General features: G+C 44.9%; 2 protein-coding genes across 4 annotated transcripts in view; both read right to left on the bottom strand.

The window, feature by feature from the left end:
* The window catches only part of LOC103750752 (zinc finger protein 546), a 39,966-nt gene extending 31,689 nt beyond the window's left edge, over window positions 1-8,277 (bottom strand). Inside the window, exons 1-2 of one of the 2 annotated variants that reach the window (XM_017803423.2) lie at window positions 8,066-8,277; window positions 2,772-2,857 (exon numbers count right to left, since the gene is read on the bottom strand). In XM_017803423.2, coding sequence (XP_017658912.1) covers window positions 2,772-2,846 — 75 coding nt within the window. In that variant the 5' untranslated portion in view covers window positions 2,847-2,857; window positions 8,066-8,277. The remainder of the gene's footprint in view (window positions 1-2,771; window positions 2,858-8,065) is intronic. The other variant, XM_017803424.2, reaches the window with a different exon arrangement.
* A 4,332-nt stretch (window positions 8,278-12,609) lies between these two features.
* Psmc4 (proteasome 26S subunit, ATPase 4) lies at window positions 12,610-22,880 on the bottom strand. 2 transcript variants are annotated; one of them, XM_008853975.2, is made up of 11 exons: window positions 22,830-22,880; window positions 21,746-21,844; window positions 21,429-21,615; window positions 19,805-19,951; window positions 19,613-19,722; window positions 19,421-19,514; window positions 13,709-13,876; window positions 13,548-13,624; window positions 13,239-13,407; window positions 12,987-13,042; window positions 12,610-12,835 (listed from the first exon to the last, which is right to left on the bottom strand). In XM_008853975.2, the coding sequence occupies exons 1-11, from the start codon at window positions 22,863-22,865 to the stop codon at window positions 12,722-12,724; spliced, it is 1,257 nt and encodes a 418-aa protein (XP_008852197.1). In that variant the 5' UTR covers window positions 22,866-22,880; the 3' UTR covers window positions 12,610-12,721. The 2 variants fall into 2 exon arrangements, with proteins under 2 accessions (XP_008852197.1, XP_008852196.1); XM_008853974.2 differs by lacking the exon at window positions 22,830-22,880 and adding an exon at window positions 22,630-22,783.
* Window positions 22,881-23,046: the final 166 nt, after the last annotated feature.

Below are 23,046 nucleotides of genomic sequence, written 5' to 3'. Positions count from 1 at the left end.
GGGTGTACAGTTGAATAAGATGGTTTGGGATGTTCTGTGTGATACACACATGCATGCACGCACACACACACACACACAAAATCAACAAATTTTTAGAAATGTATTATATTTGAGGAGGAAGCATGGAAATTTACATCATGCTAATTAGTAGAGGTTATAAATATTACCATTGGAATCTACCCGATGATTCTATAGACATACACAGGTGCCAAGGATCCAAGTGCAACAATTATGACTAGTAATAATCAGATACATACAGATTAGAGATGAATGCGCCAACATCTCAGTGTTAGTAGCAAAAACAATGAGTCTTTCTGCAAGGAACAATATATTCTAAAATGAAATGAAGATCTTTTTTAAAGGTTAAAAACTCATTCAATTTTATGTCTCACAAGGCTTATACTGAGTTCAATATTGTATAATGGTATTAATTCAATTGTGAACCTAGACACTTGCACCCATTTGTGAAGGAGATATACTCTTGCTCTGGAGTGTGTTACTGAATATGTTACAGCTATACTGAAATGCTTCTTCTAATCATGTAGTTATTAAAAATGAAAAAAGAAAGAACAGTTCTATAGATCACTGGAGAGCAAAACAAGCTACGTTACACAGTTCCTCTTCCAAATGACTGAATTGTATGGTAAGAGAAAGATGTATCTCTGATGCTCTCCAGAGACATAGTTCCATTTAACTTATCACCTTTTAAGGAATTTGCCAAAAAGGGTGCTGGCTTTTGACAGACTAGCCTTCTTCTTATTTCCTAAAGTGAACCTTTAAAAAAACTTACTGCTTCAATTTTTTGCTTATTTTCTTTCACTTTAAACATTTTACTTGCTTATATCTTTCAATTTGGAGTTTGACTTCCATGGCCAAGGAAGTAACCTTTTCTTATATTAAATCTTGGCAGTGACAGCCCGTGTTAACAAATCCATTTCCTAGTTGATGGGGGGGGGGGCACATGTGAATCAAACAATAAACAAGTGAGCCTGAACCACTGAATCTTATTTTTCTTGTTTTTAGGCTCAGTATTGCAACAGAAAGGAAAAGCTAGTGTTCTTGATACCAAAACCAGTATAAGAACGAATTCATTATAATGAAAGTGTCCTTGTGAGTAGGGAACCGGAGTTAGTACACTGTGTTATAAAGGAAGCCTTGCTTTGCATTCTAAGCCAAGATGCCAAGATGTCACAAGAGAAACAGGCTTCAGCTTCTATCAGCCTACCCCACATGAAAGGAAGAAAGCAAGCTGAAAATTGGTAGAAGACTTGATTTCACTACATATTTATGTTAATAGGGTATTTGACTTTTGAATGCGTCATAAACTTTGTTATGCTCTGTGCTATTTGAGGAGTAAAACAGCTGGAACCCTGCCAGAGCCTTAATTGGAATCCGCTTAGCAGGGGCTGACAAGGTTTCTTAGTGTTTAGTTTCAAACTTATTATAAAAATACAAAATTATGTGCTATTTGTTTTCTATTCCTCTTTGGTTTATGACTATGAAGGTAAGACTTAGCAGCATTAGGAAATAAGCTCGTTTTTTCCCCTTGTCTGCCCCAGGCCAGAGCTTTGAATTAGCAACTGGAGTATTGTCTCTTCATTAGCTATGACCTCACTTCTCACATGGCAAAGACTGTCATGGAGATACTTTTCCCATGCACATAGTTTATTGGCTAAATGACCAGACTACGGTTGAGTTACTGAGGTGTGTGGTGAATCTGTGATCCGTGTAGTGAGCAAACCCACAAAAATATGTTCCAGTGTGGCTCTTGAGGCCTCTTAGGTTTCCCCTATCAGAGTGTCATGTTTGCCACTACTTGAAAATCACAGACTTTGGTTTCATTCTAGCCAGAAGGGGAATGAATTTTTCACTTTCTGCCAAATTTTAGGGGATTGCTGCTTTTAGATTTTTTTTTCAGGTGGGGTTTTCAGCTACAGTATGTTCTATATTAACTGACTATATTGCTTGGTGTACTGTGATCTATTGACAAAATAATTTGGTTCCTAAAGGGTATGAAATAGCTGCTATTTTCCAGATGATGTGCTAGATGCTAATGACAAAAACATATGTATGAAATGTGGTTCCTAACTTGACATTGTTTCTGTTTGTTTGAGATGGAATAGAACCTTGAATAAATACAGTGATAAGTGGAAAAAAAAAAAAGAATGACTGCATGTTGACTGCAGTGACAGCTCAACAGCTGTGGTGTGGACGTAAAGTAACATCCCCAAAGTCTCACGTGTTGAAGAGTCAGTGCCTAGCTTGTGGACCCAACCACTGAGAAAGCTCTGACCTAATCCACTGACAGATTTATAATTTCACAGCATTATTGGAAGGTAGGGCTAAACTGAAGGAAGGTCAATGGAAGAATGCTCTGGAAAGATAAACCCTGTCCAGATGATCTCTCTCCCTCTCTCTCTCCTTCCTCCATTCTCTCTCCTTTCTCTCTCTCTGCTTTCTGGCTGCCAAAACGTGAGCAGGTTCTGTGACAAGTGTCCACTGCCACGTTATTTCTTCCTTACCTCTGGCCCAAAGCAATGGAATCAGCTGACGATATACTGAAGCCATGAGCCAAAATAAACCTTTCTTCCCTTTAAACTGTTTCTCTCAGGTACTTGCCACAGCAATAAAAAAGGTCCTAAGGAAGTAGCAGAATGGTTGACTAGCATATGTGAGGCTCAGGGTTCAACCCCAGGACTGTAAATATTAAAATGAAAATGATCACATGAATTTAAAATTCAGTATTTCAAAATAGAAAAATAGAGACTTACATGGGCCATGATTTTAGAACTGCAAGAAACTGTCAATCCTCCAGGTGTTTCTTCAACCGGAGAAGAAGAGTCCATAGAAGACACGGCTATAAGAGAAACAAGTGACTTTAAGACAAGGTTTGTCTCAGAATTCCAAAATGACTCAAGCTAACATGATGCTGTTTTCCCTCCTTTCTGTATCCGGCCCCTAACACTGCATATATAAAACAGGAGAGACAAGAGAAGGTCCAACTCCTCCCTACACTATGGGAAATAGGTGGTAAATGCACAGCAGAGGATTCCTGCATGGAGTCAGACAAGTCACTACAGCAGAACAGCCTCAGGTCCATCCTCATTTCTGATGATACTCATCTGTATATGAACTACTGAGCAGATCCTTTTCTATACATGTCCACTTTAGAGCTGAGTAGGGCCTATCCCATGCAAACCTGATTATCATTCATGGCTTGGGGATGTGCCTAGATGTCACAGACACAGAGGCAGAAAAAAGCATTGCAAACTGTAACTGCCCATATGGAGTCTTTGCCTAGTCAGAACTACAGTCCTCAGAATCCTCTGGGCTGTTTCTAAAAAATGTCTATTTCGTCTCAGGATTATCTATTTTGATTTCCTGCATGGAATCACTGACTACCTCTCAACCATTAATCCATCCATCCATCCATCATCCATCCATCTATCTATCTATCTATCTATCTATCTATCTATCTATCTATCTGTCCATCTGTCCATCCGTCCGTCCGTCTTTTTGAGACAGGGTCTCCCTGTAGCCCTAGATGGCCTGGAACTCTCTATGTAGACCAGCCTGGCCTCATACTCACAGAGATCCACTTGCCTCTGCCTCCCAAGTGCTGGGATTAAAGGCATGTGCCACCACTCCCAGCTTTCACTATTTTAAATTAAAATTTATTTATTTTTATTTTATGTGTATGAGTGTTTGGCCAGCTTGTATTTAAGTGTACCCATGCCATGTAATACCTGTGAAAGGCAGAAGAGGGCATTAAGTGCCCAGGAACTGTTGTTAGCCTCCGCATAGGTACTGGGAGCTCAACCCAGGTCCTTTGCAGCCATCTCTTCAGCCCCCTCTTACTATCTTAATATTTAAGGTGAGGTGTGAATTCATGCCCATGGTTATCAGGTGACAAAAATCCAAACATTTTAAGGATCTTTTATGTGATGGGTCTTTTATCACAAGGCCATGTAGTCATCTATGTAAAGGGAGAGGTAAAGAGTTCAGAATACAATTCCTCACCCAAATTCACAGTTAATGAGAGACAGAGATGTCTTTTAATAAAGGTAACTAACTTTCAATTCTGTGTTTCCTTAAAGTCCAAGATTTCTTTGAATGAAGCCTGAACATGAATAATTCATTAAATATAACAATCAGTGCAATCTTTCTTTCTTTTTTTTTTTTTAAATTTCTATTTTATAGACAGGGTCTTTCTGTAGCCAGTTTGCCTGGAACTTTGAAACTCATTATAAAGACCAGGTTGGCCTCATTCTCACAAAGCTCTATGTGCCTCTCCCTCCTGAATGCTGGGATTAAAGGTGTCCCACCATGCCTGACCAGTCAGTGCAATTTCTAGTCTGAAGAAATAAAAGCATGCACATATACATGTCCTCACCAGTGTACAGAAAAATTATGCTAAAATCTATGTCTCTTGAATATTTCCAGTAACGATAGAGCAACTTTAAGTTTTCTTCTAAGTCCCTTACATCCCAGCTTCTTAAACCTATGGGGTCATGTAACTGAGTGAGGGTGGGGGCAGGATCACAAAAAACTTGTCAAGAGTAAAAGGTTTCTGAAATCAAATTAATTAAAAATTGAACACATAATGTATTCGAGGTGCTCCTGAAAGCACTTGCCCATGTTGCATCCCACAACTTCAACATAGTCTTGGTTCTGCATGCACACACACACACACACACACACACACACACACACACACACAATTTACATCCTACATGCAGTTATGACAAGGAACAAAAATGAATGCAGTCTGACACACTGGCTCATATCTAAGACTGCTGTGTGTTATGAATCACAGTTGTTTTACTGTAGAAAGTTTCACAGAAAAGTAATGCTGAATTACAGAAAATAAGCCATCATTCTTCAGCATCTAAGTATCAAATTAGTATGTCTTTGGATTGTATTGTTAGAATATTTGACTTTAAAATTGCTGTTTGAATTCATGACAAGTTTTATTTAAAAATCATTAAATGAATTTTGGCATGGGATTAGACAGAATCGGCAATAAATTTCTGAAATAGCTCTAAAAATACATCTGCAATTTTGAATTACATATTTATGCAAAGCAGCATTTTTGGCATTGATAATTATAAATATTGATCAACTATGAAAAATGATGAAGATGCTCTATGTCCTGCAGTGCCACTATTCAGTGAAAATGTAATTCTTTATATGAAAATTCTTCATATCTATCTCACTAGTATGTAAATTTTCTTTTGTCTTTAAAAATTAGTAAAATTGAGCTGGGCATGGTGCTGCATGCCTTTATTCCCAGCACTCGGGAGGCAGAGGCAGGCGGATCTCTTTGAGTTCAAGGCCAGCCTGGTCTACATAGTGAGTTCCAGGCCAGCTGAGGCTACTGGGAGACCCTGTCTCAAAAAGACCCCTCCCCAAATTAGTAAAATTGTAGGAATTACAAAGAATTAAAAAAATTTTTTTTTAAAGATTAATTTTTTTCCAGCTGGCCTGGAACTCACTATATAGAGCAAGCTGGCCTTGATCTCAGAGATCTGCCTGCCTCTGCTGGGATCAAAGGCATGTACCACCATGCCCAGCAAAGATTTGACTTTTTTTTTTTTTTTCGGTCTTTTTGAGACAGGGTCTCCCTGTAGCCCCAGCTGTCCTGGAACTCACTATGTAGATCAGGCTGGCCTTGATTTATTTGACTTTTAACTGTGTTTATGTATGTCTCTGTGTGAGTTGGTATGTGCATGTAAGTGCAGGTGCCCAAAGAGACCAGATACATCAGATCACCTAGAGCTAGAGTTGCAGGTAGTTGTGAGCTATCTGGTCTGGGTGCTGGGAACTGAACTATGGTGCTTTGTAACAGCAATACATGCTCTTAACCGCCGAGCCATCTCTCTAGCAACTCCCTAAAGAATTGTTTTAAAATAAATTAAAAAAATTTTTATTTATTATTTTTATTTTATGTGTGTGTATTGCCTGCATGTAGGTAAGTGCACCGGTGTCGTGCAATGCCCTCGGAGGTCAGAAGAGGCTGTCAGATCCCCTGGGACTGGAGTTACGGACAGTTGTTAGCTGCCATGTGGGTGCTGGGATTTGAACCCCAGTCTTCTGCAAGAACAACCAGTGTTCTTAACAGCTGAGCCATCTCTCCAGTCCCTAAAATAAATCTTTTTTATCCAGTAAATTTTTGATTTATGTACCCAGCTTATATATTTATATATGTGGAGCTGTGTAAAAATTTCCTCCTCAAGAAGGGGTCACAAGTATAAAAAGTTCAAGAAGCTCTGTCTTACGTAATATAAATGAGTAAGCAAACTTTTTGGGGAAAGTATTAATTTCATAATCCAAAGTATATAGTAAGTCTGTACCCAAGTTAATTTTGAAATACAAATTTTGACATGTTGAAAATAAATTAATTTGATAAATGTGGAAACAATAGGGGAATCAGTGTGACAATTATCAATAATGCCTAGGCTTGCCTCGATCTCACAGAGATCCTCCTGCCTCTGCCTCCTGAGTGCTGGGATTAAAGGCATGCAGCATCACACCTGGCATTTTGTAAATATTTTAAAAACATTTTAATCATGTGTATTTGTGTGTGCATGTGAGTATGTAGATGTGTGGGTGCAGGTGCCTGAGGAGTCCAGAAGAGGGTGTCATATGCCCTGGAGCTGGAGTTACAGGCAGTTGTGAACCTTCTAACTTGGGTGCTGGGAACTAAATTTGGGTCCTCTGCATGAACAACATGTGTTCATTTAATCTCTGAGCCATCTCTGTAGCCCCACAAGACCTTTTTTACTATCAAAATTCTTTGAACATAAGTCCAGTGAGCAGCATGTACAGAACGAAAAGAGATTTTTTTGTGTGTGTGGTTCTTGGGATCAAACCTAGAGCCTTGAAAATTTGTGCACAACATAAAGAAATGTATTTGATTCTTCCTCTATTTTTGGCTGAATAATTAATTCAAGTATTACTTTAGGTATAATCCTTATAAAATTTAATCCTTATTAAATCCCAATATTAATAAATAAGATTCATAGTAAATTTAAATTTGATTTAATTTAAATTTGTTTTCATTACAAAGAACATAAATATTTTTAATTCTTATAACTGAATCTTTACAACTACAAATCTCAATTCATTCCCTGGAAAAATCCAAGTATATATTGACAGAGGTTTGCATAATCAGATTTCCAATCATATTCCCGTTCCTTAAAGCATTACAAAGAATGCTATGTCACTAAAACCCACCAAACATCTCTGATCTGGCCTTAAACTGTGGTCTTTAGAAATCAATAACGTCACTATACCTGAATACTAAGTTCAATAAGATAAAGGTTTAACATTGGATCTAGTTATGAATTTAGTTACCATGTTATTTAAAAGGTGCCTAGGAATAATATGAAAAAATAAGGACTGGGGCATTTGGAGATCAGGGAGGTTCGGAATTCAATGTATGGTCCATCATTCACTGGGAAGGAAAATCCCTAGACATTTCACGGAAAGGCAAATGCATCTGATGCACAAGCAGAAGCAAACTCCCATGGTTATGTACTTAATAGATGTGCTACCATAATTCTCTCCTCTGATGGGAAAGATGTTGGAATTCGTTGGATGCACGGCAGGTTCCTGGCTCAGAGGAGCGGGAATGCTGTGGTCTGAGAAGGGCAGCCCCACAGCACCTGGGGGGGGGGGACGACGACGACTCCCACCCCGCGGTCTCAGGAGTCCGCTCAGCGACACTTCCCACCCCGATGCCCCATCCCAATCCCACGCCTGTCTGCGTCTTTTTCCAGAAAACCTGCATCCTAACAGCATCCTCCTCGGCGGTGTTCGGTGAGGGAAGACGGGAAAAGGCCCGGAAGCTTGCGTGAATGACACCGCGGGGGAGCCGAGAGCCGGTCTCGGCATCAGCAGCAGCTGCGGGCCCGGGGCCGCCCGGCCCTGACACGGTCTTGCGGGCACACGCGACCCCTCGGCTCCTCAGCGCGCAAGGCCGAGGCCCCCGCACCACCCGCCCTGTCTACGCCTCACTTCGGGAGCCGGCCGCGTCTACACGCCTGAGTCCCGCTCCACTCACCGGGCGCCGACTTCTCCCCGAGAGGCGACTACCGCCCAACCCGACGAGCGCAGAGGAAAGAGCTCTCGGTGTCCAGGCGTTTTCCTCCAGTGGGTTTCTGGGAACTGCAGTCCAAGGCTTGGGCGCCGACTGTGCCTGCGCAGGCGCGCGTGGTTCCGGCCGCGCTGTCATCCGAGGAACTGCACGTGAAGCTGAGCGCTCACACCCATGGCAGTCTCTGCTAGCCCATCCTCGGCAGGAGGCCAGAACGCAAGCTCAAGGCAGAATTTTGTCCACCCCGCCCCGACACACACCCTACAGTACAGAACAGGGGTTCAGTACATGTTAAAGGTGAACTTGCGGCCCCTTGCGCCAGGCCTTATGAGCGAGCGTTTGAGTGTCACTGTGAAGGTGGATTGACGGCGCCTCTGGCTGTGGTGGGTTAAATGTGTGTAATTTGGCTGTGAAACAATTAGTAAGAGTCGTGTCAAAGAACTATTTGATAGGTCAGAGAACTATTTGCTTTATTTCAAATGACAAGGCAGTCTGCACTTCCTCGCCCCTTCCTGAAAAGTTCGGTTTTAGAGCCATAAGGTGGCTCACAGCTCAGGGCTTGCCAGGGCAAGTGAGGATTTTCATGCGGGGGACTGTACAGCCCAAGATGCCAGAGCCTAACATGTTCCAAGTGGTGAGGGATGGAACTGGAACGGGGAGCCTGGAGAGGGCTTTCAGAGCCCAAGCAGGTGAGGAGTTCATCTGCTCAGCATTGGGTGTGGGAAGCCAAATAACTAACTATTCATGTGATGTAAAAACCCCAAGTAGAGTGATAAAAGCCAATGTATAAGGCAGGGGATGGAAGCAATGTATGGGTTCTTAGTCCCAGAGTAGTCCAGTATGCAAATGTAGCTGCAATGGGAGCCTGGCTTCTTGGTCTGCTGGGACTGCTTGACCTGAACACTGCTGAAAGCATGCTTGACAACGGCACCTGCAGTCAAGGATGCCTATGTGAACCACAGATGTGGGTGTTGAGGCAGATAAAGGAATGCAGTGTCCCAGACCCCAGACCTGAAGAGCACTCTAACCACACGTCCTAAGTTGCTATGCTTAGCTAGTTTCCCTCTTAGAAAACAAGTCGTGTTTTAAAGTAGCATACCAAAAGGTCTTAAGAAAGTTTTCACAAGACTGTCTACACTGAGTAATGGTCTTTATTTGTTCTATTTATGTAAACTAATAAATACCCAGTGGGACAAGAACTCAGGGCCTCTGTTCCTTCAGCAGAGTGCCTCCTGGTACCCTCTTGAGATTCTAATTAAATGTGTCTTTCCTTTCATCCTGCCCCATCCTTTGAGGAATCTCTGAACCCGTTGTGTCATATGCAGCAGAAACACATATGAAGAGGGAGAAAACTTAATGAGCCTGGTGATATATTAAAACTAATGTGATAGCATGAGCTCATGGATATAAAAAGAGCTGTATCAGGTGCAAGCCAGAGGACACCTGCAGGGCTCTGGGTTCTAAGATTGCCTTCCTTGAGCCTGATATATCCCTACCTCGGTAAGAGTTGCAGTGTTGGGCAACACCACTTGGGCCTTATACCCCCATTTAAGTATATGTACCTTAAGATAATGAAGAAAAGGCCAAATGTCCAAGTGTTTGGGGAAAATTTATGAGAGCAAGTCAATAGATGATGTCACCAGGAGACCAAGCACCAAATTCTGGATAAAAATGATCTTTATCTCCCCTTCCATGGCAGACCATGTCTGAGTCATCTGGGATAGCTGTGGCATGATCTGTGCCGCCGTGACATGCCCTCTTGTCTGTGTAAGCTTTGTAGTGACATGTACCACATTAGTGCTTGGCACTATGATCAGTGGAGTCATTAACTACTGAGCAATATGGACACTGCAGTCTCATCTGAGATAAGCTAACTAACCTGAAGTAGTTAAAACCCAAAGAAATGCTACTGAAGGGTACAGGGAATCTGCTTAGGAAACCTGCAACCCCTAGAATTACATATTAAAGTTACTAGTAGTCTGGGTCATTTCACCTAAATGAAAATGGTACAAGGCCCTGTGAAGCATCATATGAATAGAGAGAAGAAACGATAGGGTTTCCATCTCTGGATGTCCCCATCTCGAAGATTTTTTCAAAAACTTCAAGTTAAAGAAATGGTCAGGGCAAATGTAAAATTGACTTGAGTTTGAACCCTTGAGAACATTCTATCTGAATCATTTTTCAGTTCTGTTCCTATTTTTCCAAAATCCAAATGCCAACTCCCTCAAGGAAAAACCCTCTGTGCCACAAAGTTGTAAAACAGTGTGGTTGGTACACATGTAGTCCTACTACACAGGGGGCTGAGTCAGGAGGATCCCTTGAGCGTAGTGGTCGTAGGGACGGCACAATACAAAAAGACCTCATCTTAAAAAATAAACTTACAGCCAGATGTGGTGATGCACATCTCTAATCCTAGCACTTGGGAGGCAGAGGCAGGGGAATCTCCATGAGTTCAAGGCCAGCCTGATCTACATAGAGAGTTCCAGGCCAGCTGGGGCTACAGGAAGACCCTGTCTCAAAAAGACCAAACCAAACCAAACCAAACACCTTAGTTTTTCGTGTACACTGTGGGGCCTTTGACAAGAGGGGGAGTATCAGTCCCTCTAGTGTACCAGGGAAGAAGTACTGAGAGAGCAACTCTCAACAGTAGCAAAATCAGCCTTGGTATTTGCAGCTCTGCTATGGGGAGTCAATCACATAGGGAAAGTTACTGCAGAGGCCTTCAGAGGTGGAGAGCTTTGGTTCTCCCTCTCCCTATCTAGAGCTTTATGCTGTTTTCATGTGATTTCATGCCTCGTCTTACTAATGCTGGGACTTGAGTTATGGCCATTTTACAGGTGAGACTGATGGGAGTTTTAAGATGCTTCAAGCTGCACCACGGGAAACAGCAACTGGCAATTTCAAGTCTATGGGGGTATTCTGTTCAGGTTGTATACCTCCCATTCCCCGGGGGGCTTATTTATATACAGCCCTCAAATTCAGAACCTGGTACCTTGGTTCCTGACTTCTATGAAAAAGGAATGTGTCTGATTCTCCCCTCGCTTTTTTTCAGCTCAGGCTATTTCCTCAGGTCTGCTAAGGAAGTGAGCATCTAGTTTCCAAAGTTGTGTTGCTTAGTTCTACCCTTAGCCCCTATGGTCCACCCCTTACTCCTTAGCTCACTTTACTGAGGTTTCAAGAGGAAAAACTACTTTTCTTCCCAACCTGACAGTTATGAAAGATCACCCCCTTCTCTTCAAGGACCTGAGATTCCCCCACTATTTTAATTTATGCCCTTATGGGAAGATTCCATCGATTTTCCGAATGTTTTTAAAATCACCCAAGTATTTACTATGTGCAGCAGATGGAGCTTGAACTGTGGTCAAGCCACATTCCCTGACTGCTCTAGATTCAAGTCTAAAGGGAAGAAAGTCTAGCAGCCTACAGTCTAAAGGAGGGTAGCTTTGCTAAACAGACCATGGACAGGCTCTAGGGAGCATGGGAAATGGACTCCTTTCTCACTTGGGTGGCAGTCTGGGAAGCTACTGAAAGGAAGATGTACTTAAACTATATTAAGAGATTTGGTCAGGTAAGAATGAAGGATAGTCTAGGCTGTCTAAGAAAGAGCATGTTCAAAGGCCTAGAGGGGAACCTGTGTCTTCAAGACACAGTGAAGCCCAGAGGCCCTGATAGGGTCTGGATGTCCTAAAGGACCCAGAGACGGTAGCCACATTAAACTGCACTTAATAGCAGAGAAGGCGACAGGTCATCACAGGAGGCAGCTAGCCTTTCTGCACAGATGACCAAGGAAGAAGTATTACACATGGTGAAGACAGGCAAAGCTTAACCAGAAATTGAACCCCAGGGGACACCAGGCCAAACTGAAGGGAAAGCCTCAAGTATGATGGAAGCCTGGAAAAGGATTTTGCTAGAAGTTACATGTGACTCAAGAAGAAAGTCTTACTTGTGTAGAGAAGTGCATTCAGCCAGGAGTTATAGTTCATATAAGGAGTAACATGCCTAACAGAAACTCAGTGTGCCCAGGGCAGAGAACATCTTGGTGACCTGCCCCTAACCAGCAGCCAAGTGTGTGTACTGGTGGGACTGTTCACTTGGCAACCAAATACATCTGTGCTGAGATGGCTGTATGGAGAGAGAACAGCCAGAAACATTCACAGAACTGGGCATGTGACCATATCCTCTCACCCCATAGCCACGCTCTGCTCTGGGGACTAAGGGGCTATGTCTGTCCCTGATATTCCCAAGTGCGAGGAAGGCAGAAACCACTGAAAACCCAAATCGTCTACTTATGGAAATGAAGATGGGGCTTATTCTGTGGTCAGGGTTTTGGTCTGAGGTTCATGTCCCATTCCTTTTACTAAATCTCTCAAGTTATCTTGCCCAAATTCTTTGCTTCTCTCAAGCTGCAATCCAGGCCATGAACTTCATTATCTACCTGGAGGCAAGGAGGGGACCCAGCGCATCCTATTCAGGCCCATTTTCCCCAAAGGAGTTAAACACCTAAGAAGAAATTAAATGGATTCAATCATGTCCATTTATTGACTAAACCAATCCTGGGTAAAGAGAAAACTAGCTTTTGGGACAGGTGATGGGGAAGTGTGGGTAGGTGTATGTGCAGGGGAATCACTTGTAAAATTCATGTTCCTGTTCATCCTTCTTGATCACTGTCTTGTACGCTTTCTCGAAGTCCTTGGCCAGGACAATGTAGCGGTTCTCACGGACAGCCAACATTCCACTCTATGAAGGGATGGGAATGAAAAGTCCATACCCCCCCACCCCAACATGGAACCTAAAACTCCAAGGAGGCAATGAGGGGAAGAAGGGTGGTACTGGGGAAGGGGAAACCTTCAAACATCCCTGCTCAGATCAGAGAGAAACAACTGCTCACCTCCTGACAGATGGAGTTGATATCAGCTCCTGAAATCTTATCTGGCCGAGCCACATCTATAGCAGCCGAGTTAAAGAAACCATTCCTGACTTGGTGAGGTAATTCCTGGAGCTGGTCCTGAGGCTGTCTTAGTCACCACCCCTCCTCCCCGGACCTTCCCCCATACTCCTGGCACAGTCTGCTAGTGGTGATGAAGAAGACCCAATCACCATGTTGCACTGGGCTCCCTCCCTCATTTCCACAGCAGGATACAGTCTTCCAGGTCAACCTCCTCAGAGAGGTTCATCTTGCTGGTGATGGTGGAGAAAATCAACCTCTTCTGGCGACGGTCAGGGAGTGGGAATTCGATTTTTCGGTCCAGGCGCCCTGGCCGCAGTAGCGCTGGATCCAGGGTATCTGCTCTGTTTGTGGCCATGATTACCTGGCACCAGGAGAGGCCAGCTCAGACTTCTGCCTTTCCTACATCTTCTTACTGGTTATGATACCTGGCCCTCATGAACCAGCCCCCATCTTCTCCTATTCCTACACCATACCCCCTCTTCCCCATTCTAAACTCCAAACCTTCACGTTAACGTTCTGATCAAATCCATCCATTTGGTTGAGCAGCTCCAGCAGGATCCTCTGAACCTCCCTGTCAGCTGAGAGTAAGTAACACAGTCAGTCCTGGGCTCATCCTATGACAAGCCTGCAGAGGATCCTGATCCTGTTTGGGCATCACTCACCTCCCGTCTGGGCATCGAATCTCTTGGTGGCAATGGCATCAATTTCGTCTATGAAGATGATGGCAGGTGCGTTCTCTTTGGCCAGGCGGAACACATCCCGGACCATTCGGGGACCCTCACCCAAGTATTTCTGTACAAATTCTGAGCCCACCACACGAATAAATGCAGCTGAGGGCAGGATAACAAGGTTAGAATGGGGAGCAGTCTCCTCTGGGGCCCCTTCTATTTAACCGAATCTGGGGCTTTCTGAAGACATTCTTTTCTTGGATACTCCTAGGAGCACAGGGGTAGATTCCCCAATTCATCTGCTCACACCTCAGTGTCCCAGCAGCCCCAATCATGAACTCTGCACACACTCGCACACACACGTCATTTGGGAGGCTACTATTTAAAAATAAGGATATTAAATATAAAACAAAATCAAAAGCCTGAATTTCCAGAAATGTACAATCAGTAACCAAACAAAAATGTCCATACACTAAGACATCAGACTGCCTGGCTACAAACTCCAAGTTTCTGTTTGCTATACAGGAACCACTTGTTTGTTCTGAGACAGGATCTTGCCTGAAATACACTATGTAGCCCAGGCTGGCCTCAAAACTTGTAAGTCTCCCATTGTAGTCTCTGTAGCACTGGGATTACATTTGCCACCATGCTCTGCTCTGAACCACTTTTTCATATTTCTGAAGAGATAAGGGACCTAAATCCATCCTCTCACATAGTTGACAACTGACAATAAGACTGAAGCAGGCTTACTCTGGGCCTTCCCCCGGACTTGTTTCCTAATAAGGGGCCAGCTATGTACTAACTGGACACATTCCTGGGACTCTCCTTCTAGCCACCACAGAGCAGAGATACAGGATCCATATACACAGGCCAAGTAGCAGCTGAACAAGGCTGCAGGCCTGGTGGCCCATCACTCCCTCAGATCCAGACCTCACACATAGCTGAAGGTATGAAGAGGTACCCTCTTTTTTGGTACCTGCATCACCCTTGGGGCTCACTGTACTTTGTAACCTCAGGTTACTGACTCTTTCTATCCTAAACACACCTGACTACCTTGCTTTGGTCACACATTTACCTGACTGCTCTATAGGTGTCCAACCTGCACTATAAGAAACTACTCTCTGAAGCTGCCTGATAGGACTCATCTGTCAGTCTCTCTGCTCACTAGCCTCCCCGTTCCTGTCCTGACTGCACCTCCCCATCTTTCAATGCCAATCTCTCATACTGTTTACTCTGCCATTTCTCCCACCTACCCTGGAATAGTCTCCTGCTTAGTCACTCTTGGGAAACTGTCAATCACCATCATAACAAGTAGATGAATTCTCATTTCAGCCCAGGAGGTCCACACTGGCAACCTTTCCCATTGCTCCATCCCCTGCACCCTCTGTCTCTCTCACTCTTCCAATGAAAGACCACCTCCAGATTCAATCAGAAGAACAAGAAGCAAGAGCCCCTCAGCTTCTGTTTCTTCTCAGCCAAGGTTGTCTGCCTGGATTCAAACTCCGGTCAGAACAAGGATGCTAGTAGGACACTGGCAAAATTCAAAGATGTCTATACCTCAGTTCAGAGTACTATGCCAATGTTAACTTCCTGGCTTTCATAATTGTACTATGACTGTATAAGCCAGTAACATGAAGGAATCTGGGTGAAAGGTACAAGGAACTTTCTAAAATCACTTTCTCTAAAATTATCTTCAGACTAGCTCTCATGAAGATACTATGCAAGCTGCCAAGGGATAAAACTAATCAATGGTCCTACCCTGCTGTAAATCCTAAAAAACCACGACTGGCTGGCCCAGCAAATCATCTCTATTGGTGCAGTGGTGGCACTTTTATCATAGAGGTAATTAACAACTGTCTAATTGGACTTAAGGCCCACTCAGTGGAAGGGAACTGTGTGAAAACACAGACAATACATATGGCTGGAGAGGTCATAGATCCTAGAGAAAAACCTACTTTGTCTCATCTCTAGACCAATGTAATTTCTTTCTGTTTTCTAAATATATATCTTATCTTTCTTTTTTTTCTTATGGTGTCCCTGTAGCCCCAGCTGGCCTGGAACTTACTTGGTAGACCAGGCTGGCCTTGAACTCAGAGTTCTGCTTACCTCTGCCTCCCAAGTGCTGGGACTTAAAAATGTGCACCATCACACCAGGACCAATAGGTATCCTTACATTTACAGGCAAGCGTACCTCTCACCACTCATCAAGAAGCTTCTTTTTGTAACAGATGGAAACTATTAGAGTTCCACAATAGGTCAAACCCACTGAGAGAAGAGGTCTGTGAGATGCCCAGCCCTAAATGACACATCTACAATGCAACCTCTATACCTAAGGCTCAGGGAGCATAGTGTAACAGGGGGCAGAAAGAAGATGCATTTCTCAAGTCTCATCAGCAAAGCTTCCTCATGCAACAGATGGTGATTAACCCAGAAATCCACAACTGGCCAAAGTGCAGAGAATAAGAGACTACGGAGTGCTTGTACCTGGGTAGGACTCCTATATTAATCCTCTAGCCATGGACACCTTTAATCCCAGCACCTGGGAGGCAGAGGCAGGTGGATTTCTGTGAGTTCAAGGTCAGCTTGGTCTATAAAGTGAGATCCAGGCTAGCTGGGGCTACAGGGAGACCTTGTCTCAAAAGGACCAAAACAAACAAACAACTCCCCCACCCAAACCCTCTACCACTCAGGGCTCAGGGACCACTGAGGAGCGGGGCAGGAAGGTTGTAAGCCAGGGGTGGTGGAAAACCACAAGGAAACAGTTTTCCAGGTGGCTAGGAAGTTGCTCATATAAACTCACAGCAATGGTGACAGCATGTACAAGTCCCGTTCAAGCTCAAACTAGACAAAATTCCAGGACAGAAGTAGGGAGACGAGTACAAAGCCCCAACCTTAGCTGAGTAATTATTGGCAACTGATGATTACTAGCAGAGTGAGAATTGGTTTTCTTTAAGGGAGTGATGCTAAATAGGTTAACCAGGCTCCATGGATGAACTCACATCAGGGGACATTTGGGAACACAAACTTGGCTTGACAGGCCTTAAACATATATGACAGAATGCATGAAATCCAGTGTGTGTGTGTGTGTGTGTGTGTGTGTGTGTGTGTGTGTGTGTGTGGGTGTGTGTGTGTGTGTGTGTGTGTGTGTGTGTGTGTGTATGTGTGTGAGGGGGTGGTTTATTGGGGGTCGAAGATACGGGAGAAAGGTCTAAATATGATCAAGATCAAGATGTATTGTACGAAGTTTACAAAAATTCAGTAAGAAAAATCCAAAAACAAAAACAACAAAAATATAATTTCAGGAAATATTTCAGTAGAAAGTTTTTTTGAAGGTGGAAGGTTTCCTGAATTCTAAACACAACGCAAAGCTTTATGACTTGCTATTACTCTCCTAGTCATGCATCCTCTTACCAAAACAAAAACCACCTTTATACCATTTATCTTGCTCACACCCCTCATCTCACTGAGCCCAAGGAATTAACAGCATGTCTAAGGTCTGAGGTTTGGGGTCAGAGGTCTTGGCATCAAATCCCAGTACTACAGGTTATCAGTTGACAACCTCAAACAAGCTCGTAACCTTGCTTTCTTATGTATAAAATGGAGAGACAGAGGTCTTTATGTTACTGAGGGCTTCAGCAGTTAGGATTAATAAAGCAATGAATGTTTAAGAGCCAAAAGCCACTCCTGTTACATGTCATAAAATGTGTGATCACCATCACATCAATACCCACTCAAGTGCTGCTCAACACAATGGAGAAAACTCAGAGAAAAGGGCAGATAGTACCATCATACCTTCTCACCTAACCTGCCTTAACACAGCTTAGGAACTATCCTGAAGCCTCTCTCATCAGAATTTTCTTACATCTCCCACAGCAGGAGTTTAAATCTTCCCCTGTCTTTAAAGCACTTCCACCATCCACCTCTTCCCTCTTCGATGACCTCACCTTGGTCACCACCACCGAGAGGATCAAACCCTCAGACAGGAACCGCTTAGCGTCCTGTCCTATTGCCCGAACAGTACCTTCCCTCTCCTCTACCCTCTAAACCTCCTGACCCTCCATCTAAGCTCTGGGGCTCTCTTTCCACCCGTCTCTTCCTGCTTCTATCTCCAACTTTTCCAGCCAACTAGTTTCTTTCCAAATGGAATTATAATGTGGTAAAGGCTTTCCTATCTTAAAAGTTAAAATAATCTTTCAACACCTGTCCTCTCCAGCTGTTCCTTTATCTCACTCCAGCTCAGCAGAGTATAAATCCCAGGAATGAAAAGACTGGTTTGCTGCTGTATTTCAGTAACTAGTCTTTCTGGGCACAGAGCAGACAATGCAGCAATACCCAGGTTGCTCAAAGGACTGAAAAATAAATACACAACTTGAAAACAGCAAAATATTCCAACGTCTGTCATCATGACTTTTATTTACTATTATCATTTTTATTTGTTTTCCAAAACTCTGCTAAAAACCCACAGAAATGATATATTGATGACTTCCAAATCTCTATCCACAGTCCAAACAACAGTGGAACAGTATAGCTAGTACTTTTATGTTTCCAGTAGTGTTTCCTGGTCATGAAATCTCAGTATGTCCCAAAGTATGCCGCATTCCTTACCCCATTTGTTCCTCTCGCTTGTGAAAGTCACCAATAACCACAAGGTGGCCCCAAACCAGAGACTGAGGACTGCTCTTGAATCACCTCTTACCAACCACACCTACATGATTTGTAAATCTTGACATTGCTACCCTTTGACTCTCCATCACTAAGAACTCAACATAAGACTAATATTAGGGGTTGCCAAATCAAGTCTTCTAATTGGCTGCCAGATTTCTTTTAGACTATGTTGTCTGTTTATACTCAGGCACCTCACAATCTCCTCAATTTCACCTCCTGCACTCTGAAAAATGTAGCTCATACTGGGCTAGGCATTCAGTGAACATCTACCCATCATTCCTGGGCTGGGTACCAGAAACAGGAACAAATCAAAGGACACATTTGCCCTACTGCCATCTACAGTCTACCCATGATTCTTGAAATGAGTTCCTTTCCAGCTCTGGGCCTTTGCACATGCTATTTCCCGACCTATAAATGCCCTTTTCCCATCTGTGTGCTGGACAAACTCCTCACTCATTCCTCTGGGAACTGTTCCTGAGGGGCCCATGCAGGACGGACTGACACATCTTCCAGGGAAATCTCACTGGTCACCCTGCACCCCTGTAATACTGATTCTGCAGACTGCCCCCTCGAGGGTCTTATCCCCAACACTTGCCCCCTTGGCCTGAGTTTACCAATCTAAATTCATAGTCACTAAGTGAGTCACATCCCACGATAGGAAATACACTGTATTATTTCACTAACTCTTCAAAATTAGCCTGTGGAATTAGGGTGCTTTTGTCTTAACAGGGTCTGTCTAGTTAACCCAGGCTAGCCTCCAATTCTTCACCTTTTGCCTCAGTCTCCTGAAAACTAGGACTATGGCCGTGCATCACCATGCTCAGAGGCATTAATTTTTATTTGGAGGAAACTGAGGCACAATGAGGTGAAATCACCTGCATAAGACTGTACCTCCAGCAAGAGACCCGCCTGGGCTATAATCCCAGAGCCCATGTTTGTAGCTACTATGCTGAGCCATTTCCCAGGGAGCCTGAGGAAGCAAGGAGCAAGATGGGGAGGCCAGGTCAGGTTAGAGCACTGGGGAGGGGGCGAAACACTCACCTGTCGTGTGATGTGCCACAGCCTTTGCCAACATGGTCTTCCCACAGCCAGGTGGGCCATACATGAGGACACCTCGAGGAGGATCAATGCCAATCTGAAAGCAAGAGGTAGGACAGGATGAGCCAGGGAGTCCCGTCACCGACCCTAGACCCAGTGAGGCCTCTCCCTGCCCTGCCACTTCTGCCACCTCACCTGCTTATAGAGCTCGAAGTGCGTAAGTGGGAGTTCCACGGCCTCTCGCACCTCCTGCTTCTGGATGTCCATGCCCCCGATGTCTGCGTACATCACATCTGGCTTCTGGTCTGGTGGGAGAACAGAGCTGGGGCTTCCAGGATGGCCCACAAGGTCCCCTTGGGACTCCTGGGCCCTGGGTGCCCCCCTCACCTGAGGTGAGCATCATGATGCTGCTGTCAGCCTCCGGAGGCAGCACATCCACCAGGGCGTTGCTGTGCTTGTGAAGGGCCACTGAGGCATTGGGCTTGAGCAGCTCCCGATCAATGGTGCTCAGGATGCGCACATAATAGTTGGAGCCTTTGGGAAGGAGACAGGAAATGAGATGGGAAAATGAGTTGTGCCAGAGCCTTGGCACTGTCCCTTTACATTTCCCCCATTTTTCTTTACATCATGGTTGGTACTGTCTTAAAGTCTCTGACCCAAACCCAGTCGAGCCCCACTTAGCCTCCAGTCTTGCCTCCTCCAATTGCCCCCATACTCATACTACTGACTTCCTTGTCTGTCTGTAGCCCTGACTCTTGAGGTCCAGCTCTGTGTGTCCAGTATATTTCCTTCTGGATGTCCCCTGGTTATCTCTCAGTGTGTCCCAACACAATCTTATTTTTCTCCAAACTGTGCTGTTCCTCCTAGATCTGTCTCAAGGATACCCACTGTTTCCAAGTTCCCAGCCAGAGTACTGAGCTTTACCTTGGACGTTCTTCCCCAGCCTTCCACAACCCATCAATCATTGTAACTTTCCACTCCACCTCCTCAGTCAATCCGATCAGTCCCTCCTGTGTTCAGCCCCCAGAACCTGCCCTCATTCAGCCTTACTTTCTGTCTAGGTCTCTGCATGAACTCCTGCTTCCTCAGCCTCCATATCTCATCTCCAATCTACTCCCTACATTTAAGCTAGTAATGCAGAGCAAGTTCTCTTCTGATCATCAGACCTGACTGCTCAGCAGCCTCCTAGAAAACTCCCATAATACCCTCTACTGCCCTCACTGCCCTCTCCAAACCCACCCCTCCAACAACAGTGTGACTTTAGAGAGTACGCCCACTGTCCTAAGTTTTTCATTCAAAGACACAGGCTTCATCCTGGATATCACTCTGTTCCTGATAGCCCATCAGTCCAACACCAGGTAGGCACACACCTTCACCTAGAACCTTAGTCCAGAGAAGCAGTGACAGGAAGCAGGAAAAGACAGGCAAGATACCAGAAACAGAGAGCACCAGAAGGGCAAGGCATGTATGTTAATTGATACCAGCTACTGGGATGGACTGGAACTTGCTATTGTTTCCCTGTAGCCCCAGCTGGCCTGGAACTCACTATGCAGACCTGGCCTTGAACTCAGAGATCCATCTGCCTCTGCCTCCTGATTGCTGGGATTAAAGGTGTGCACCACCATACCTGGCTGAGCCCAAACTCTTAACATGCTACCAGTGCTTTCAAAGTGTAGGTCCCAACCCAGAAGTGGGTGTGAAATCAATTTAGTGGGGCATGACCAGAATTTTCATTCAAAATTGACTAGAAAAGTACATCACACATGGTAAGGGTAATCCCTTTGGTTAAACTTTTATTTTACGCATGCACACACACAAGAATTGCAACAGTCACTTATGAAATAAAATACACATCTACTTTTAGACTAGTCAAAATAATTATAGCCATTACACAGTCCTGTCTTTTGCTTTTCTTGGAACATGGCAGTTCCCAGTTCCTGGGCCATGGAAGAATCAAGTGTTGAATGGGCGGGTGAATGAATGAGGTGCACCTAGGTGCCCAACCACTCACCTGTGGTAGAACCCACAATGGCTGTGTTCTGATCCACAGCCTCCAGAAACTGACCAATGACGAGCGGAATGCTCTGGATTCGCTTCACTTCCTCCTGGGCATGGAGGAATTCCTTCTTCAGGTTCTTCTGTTCATCCTTGATGTATTCCTCCTGGACCTCCAGGAACTCCAGCTCTTGCTGTAGCTTCTGTGAGCACAGAGGACAGAGAGGAAAGGTTGGCTGCAGGCCTGGCAGGTACTGGGTAGGAGGAGGAGGCAGTGTAAGAATGGTTGGGGGTGGGGTTCCTATGTGGGATCAAGGCTAGGGTTGAACACACCTTGTATCTGCTATACAGGTCCTCCAGGTCCTCAGGTTCAGGGCCCAGAAAGGACAGGCCAGTCTGGGGCCGGGACACAGACAGTGCTGGAATCTCATCCTATAGACAAAAGTGAAAAATCGGGGCTAGGACACAAGCACCTCATAAGACCATCTAGAGCCCTCTTCCCATTTCAGCCTCTAACATGCTCCTGACAGAATTCAATTTCTCGAAATAAATTAGAACTTCTCAGCCCTCTATATAAGCACCCCTTAAACAACAATTTTATGTCAATGTGTCCTCCCCCAGATTTGCTACTAGAATGCCCCCAATGTCACCAACTAGGACGTGATACAACCACTCCATAACAGACCCTAGCATCCCAAAGTCCCCTCAACAGGTTCCCAATGCCACAAGGTTCTCCAAGATAGGTTAAGATCAGTCCTTGCATTCATTACCCAGCTTCCCCAGAATACCTCCTGTCAGACTCCCAATTCAGATCAGGGACAAACGTCACTCAGCCAAGCCACAGATAATATTCAACGCAACTTTCCCCAAGGCAAGTCCCGACCACAGTCTGTCCCCCACCACTTTGCCCCGGATACTCCTAGGCCACACATCACTCTCCACCCAGCCCAACCCCAACACTTGGCCAGGCCTCGAAATCAGACTCCAGGACTCGTTAAGCTTAACGCCATGCGTGCCCCCACTCTGCTTTCCGGGCTCCGCCGCCCTCCGAACATCTTGGCCACCCAGCGAGGCCTCAGGACGACTCAGCTCTACACCGAGGCCTCGGAAACTACCCAGACCCGAGCTGTGGTCTCGGAAGTCACTCAGCGCCCCACTCGTATCTAGCATCACCACGTGAGTCAGACCCGCACTAAGAAACCCAGGCCCCACCGCACCTGAACCTTCTCCACCAAAATGCCTATCTCCTCCATAGTGACCAAGCCGGCCTCTGTGCAGCTCGGCCAGTCACTGCTTCCGCTGACGCCAACGGAAGTCCCTGGCAAAGAGCATCCTGGGAAACGTAGTTTAAGATACCGCCTAGCGCTCCCTGGAAGGGCGGATTGCAGGAAGGGAAGAAACCCAGGCCCCACCGCACCTGAACCTTCTCCACCAAAATGCCTATCTCCTCCATAGTGACCAAGCCGGCCTCTGTGCAGCTCGGCCAGTCACTGCTTCCGCTGACGCCAACGGAAGTCCCTGGCAAAGAGCATCCTGGGAAACGTAGTTTAAGATACCGCCTAGCGCTCCCTGGAAGGGCGGATTGCAGGAAGGGCGGGAAAGACTTCGCCTTGGGCTCCGTGACCCCCCCCGCC

This window comes from Nannospalax galili, unplaced genomic scaffold (assembly GCF_000622305.1).
Source record: "Nannospalax galili isolate Female #2095 unplaced genomic scaffold, S.galili_v1.0 scaffold886, whole genome shotgun sequence".
Taxonomy (NCBI): domain Eukaryota; kingdom Metazoa; phylum Chordata; class Mammalia; order Rodentia; family Spalacidae; genus Nannospalax; species Nannospalax galili.
The sequence above is the reverse complement of the archived record's forward strand: the minus strand, read 5'-3'. Positions and strand labels throughout refer to the sequence as shown.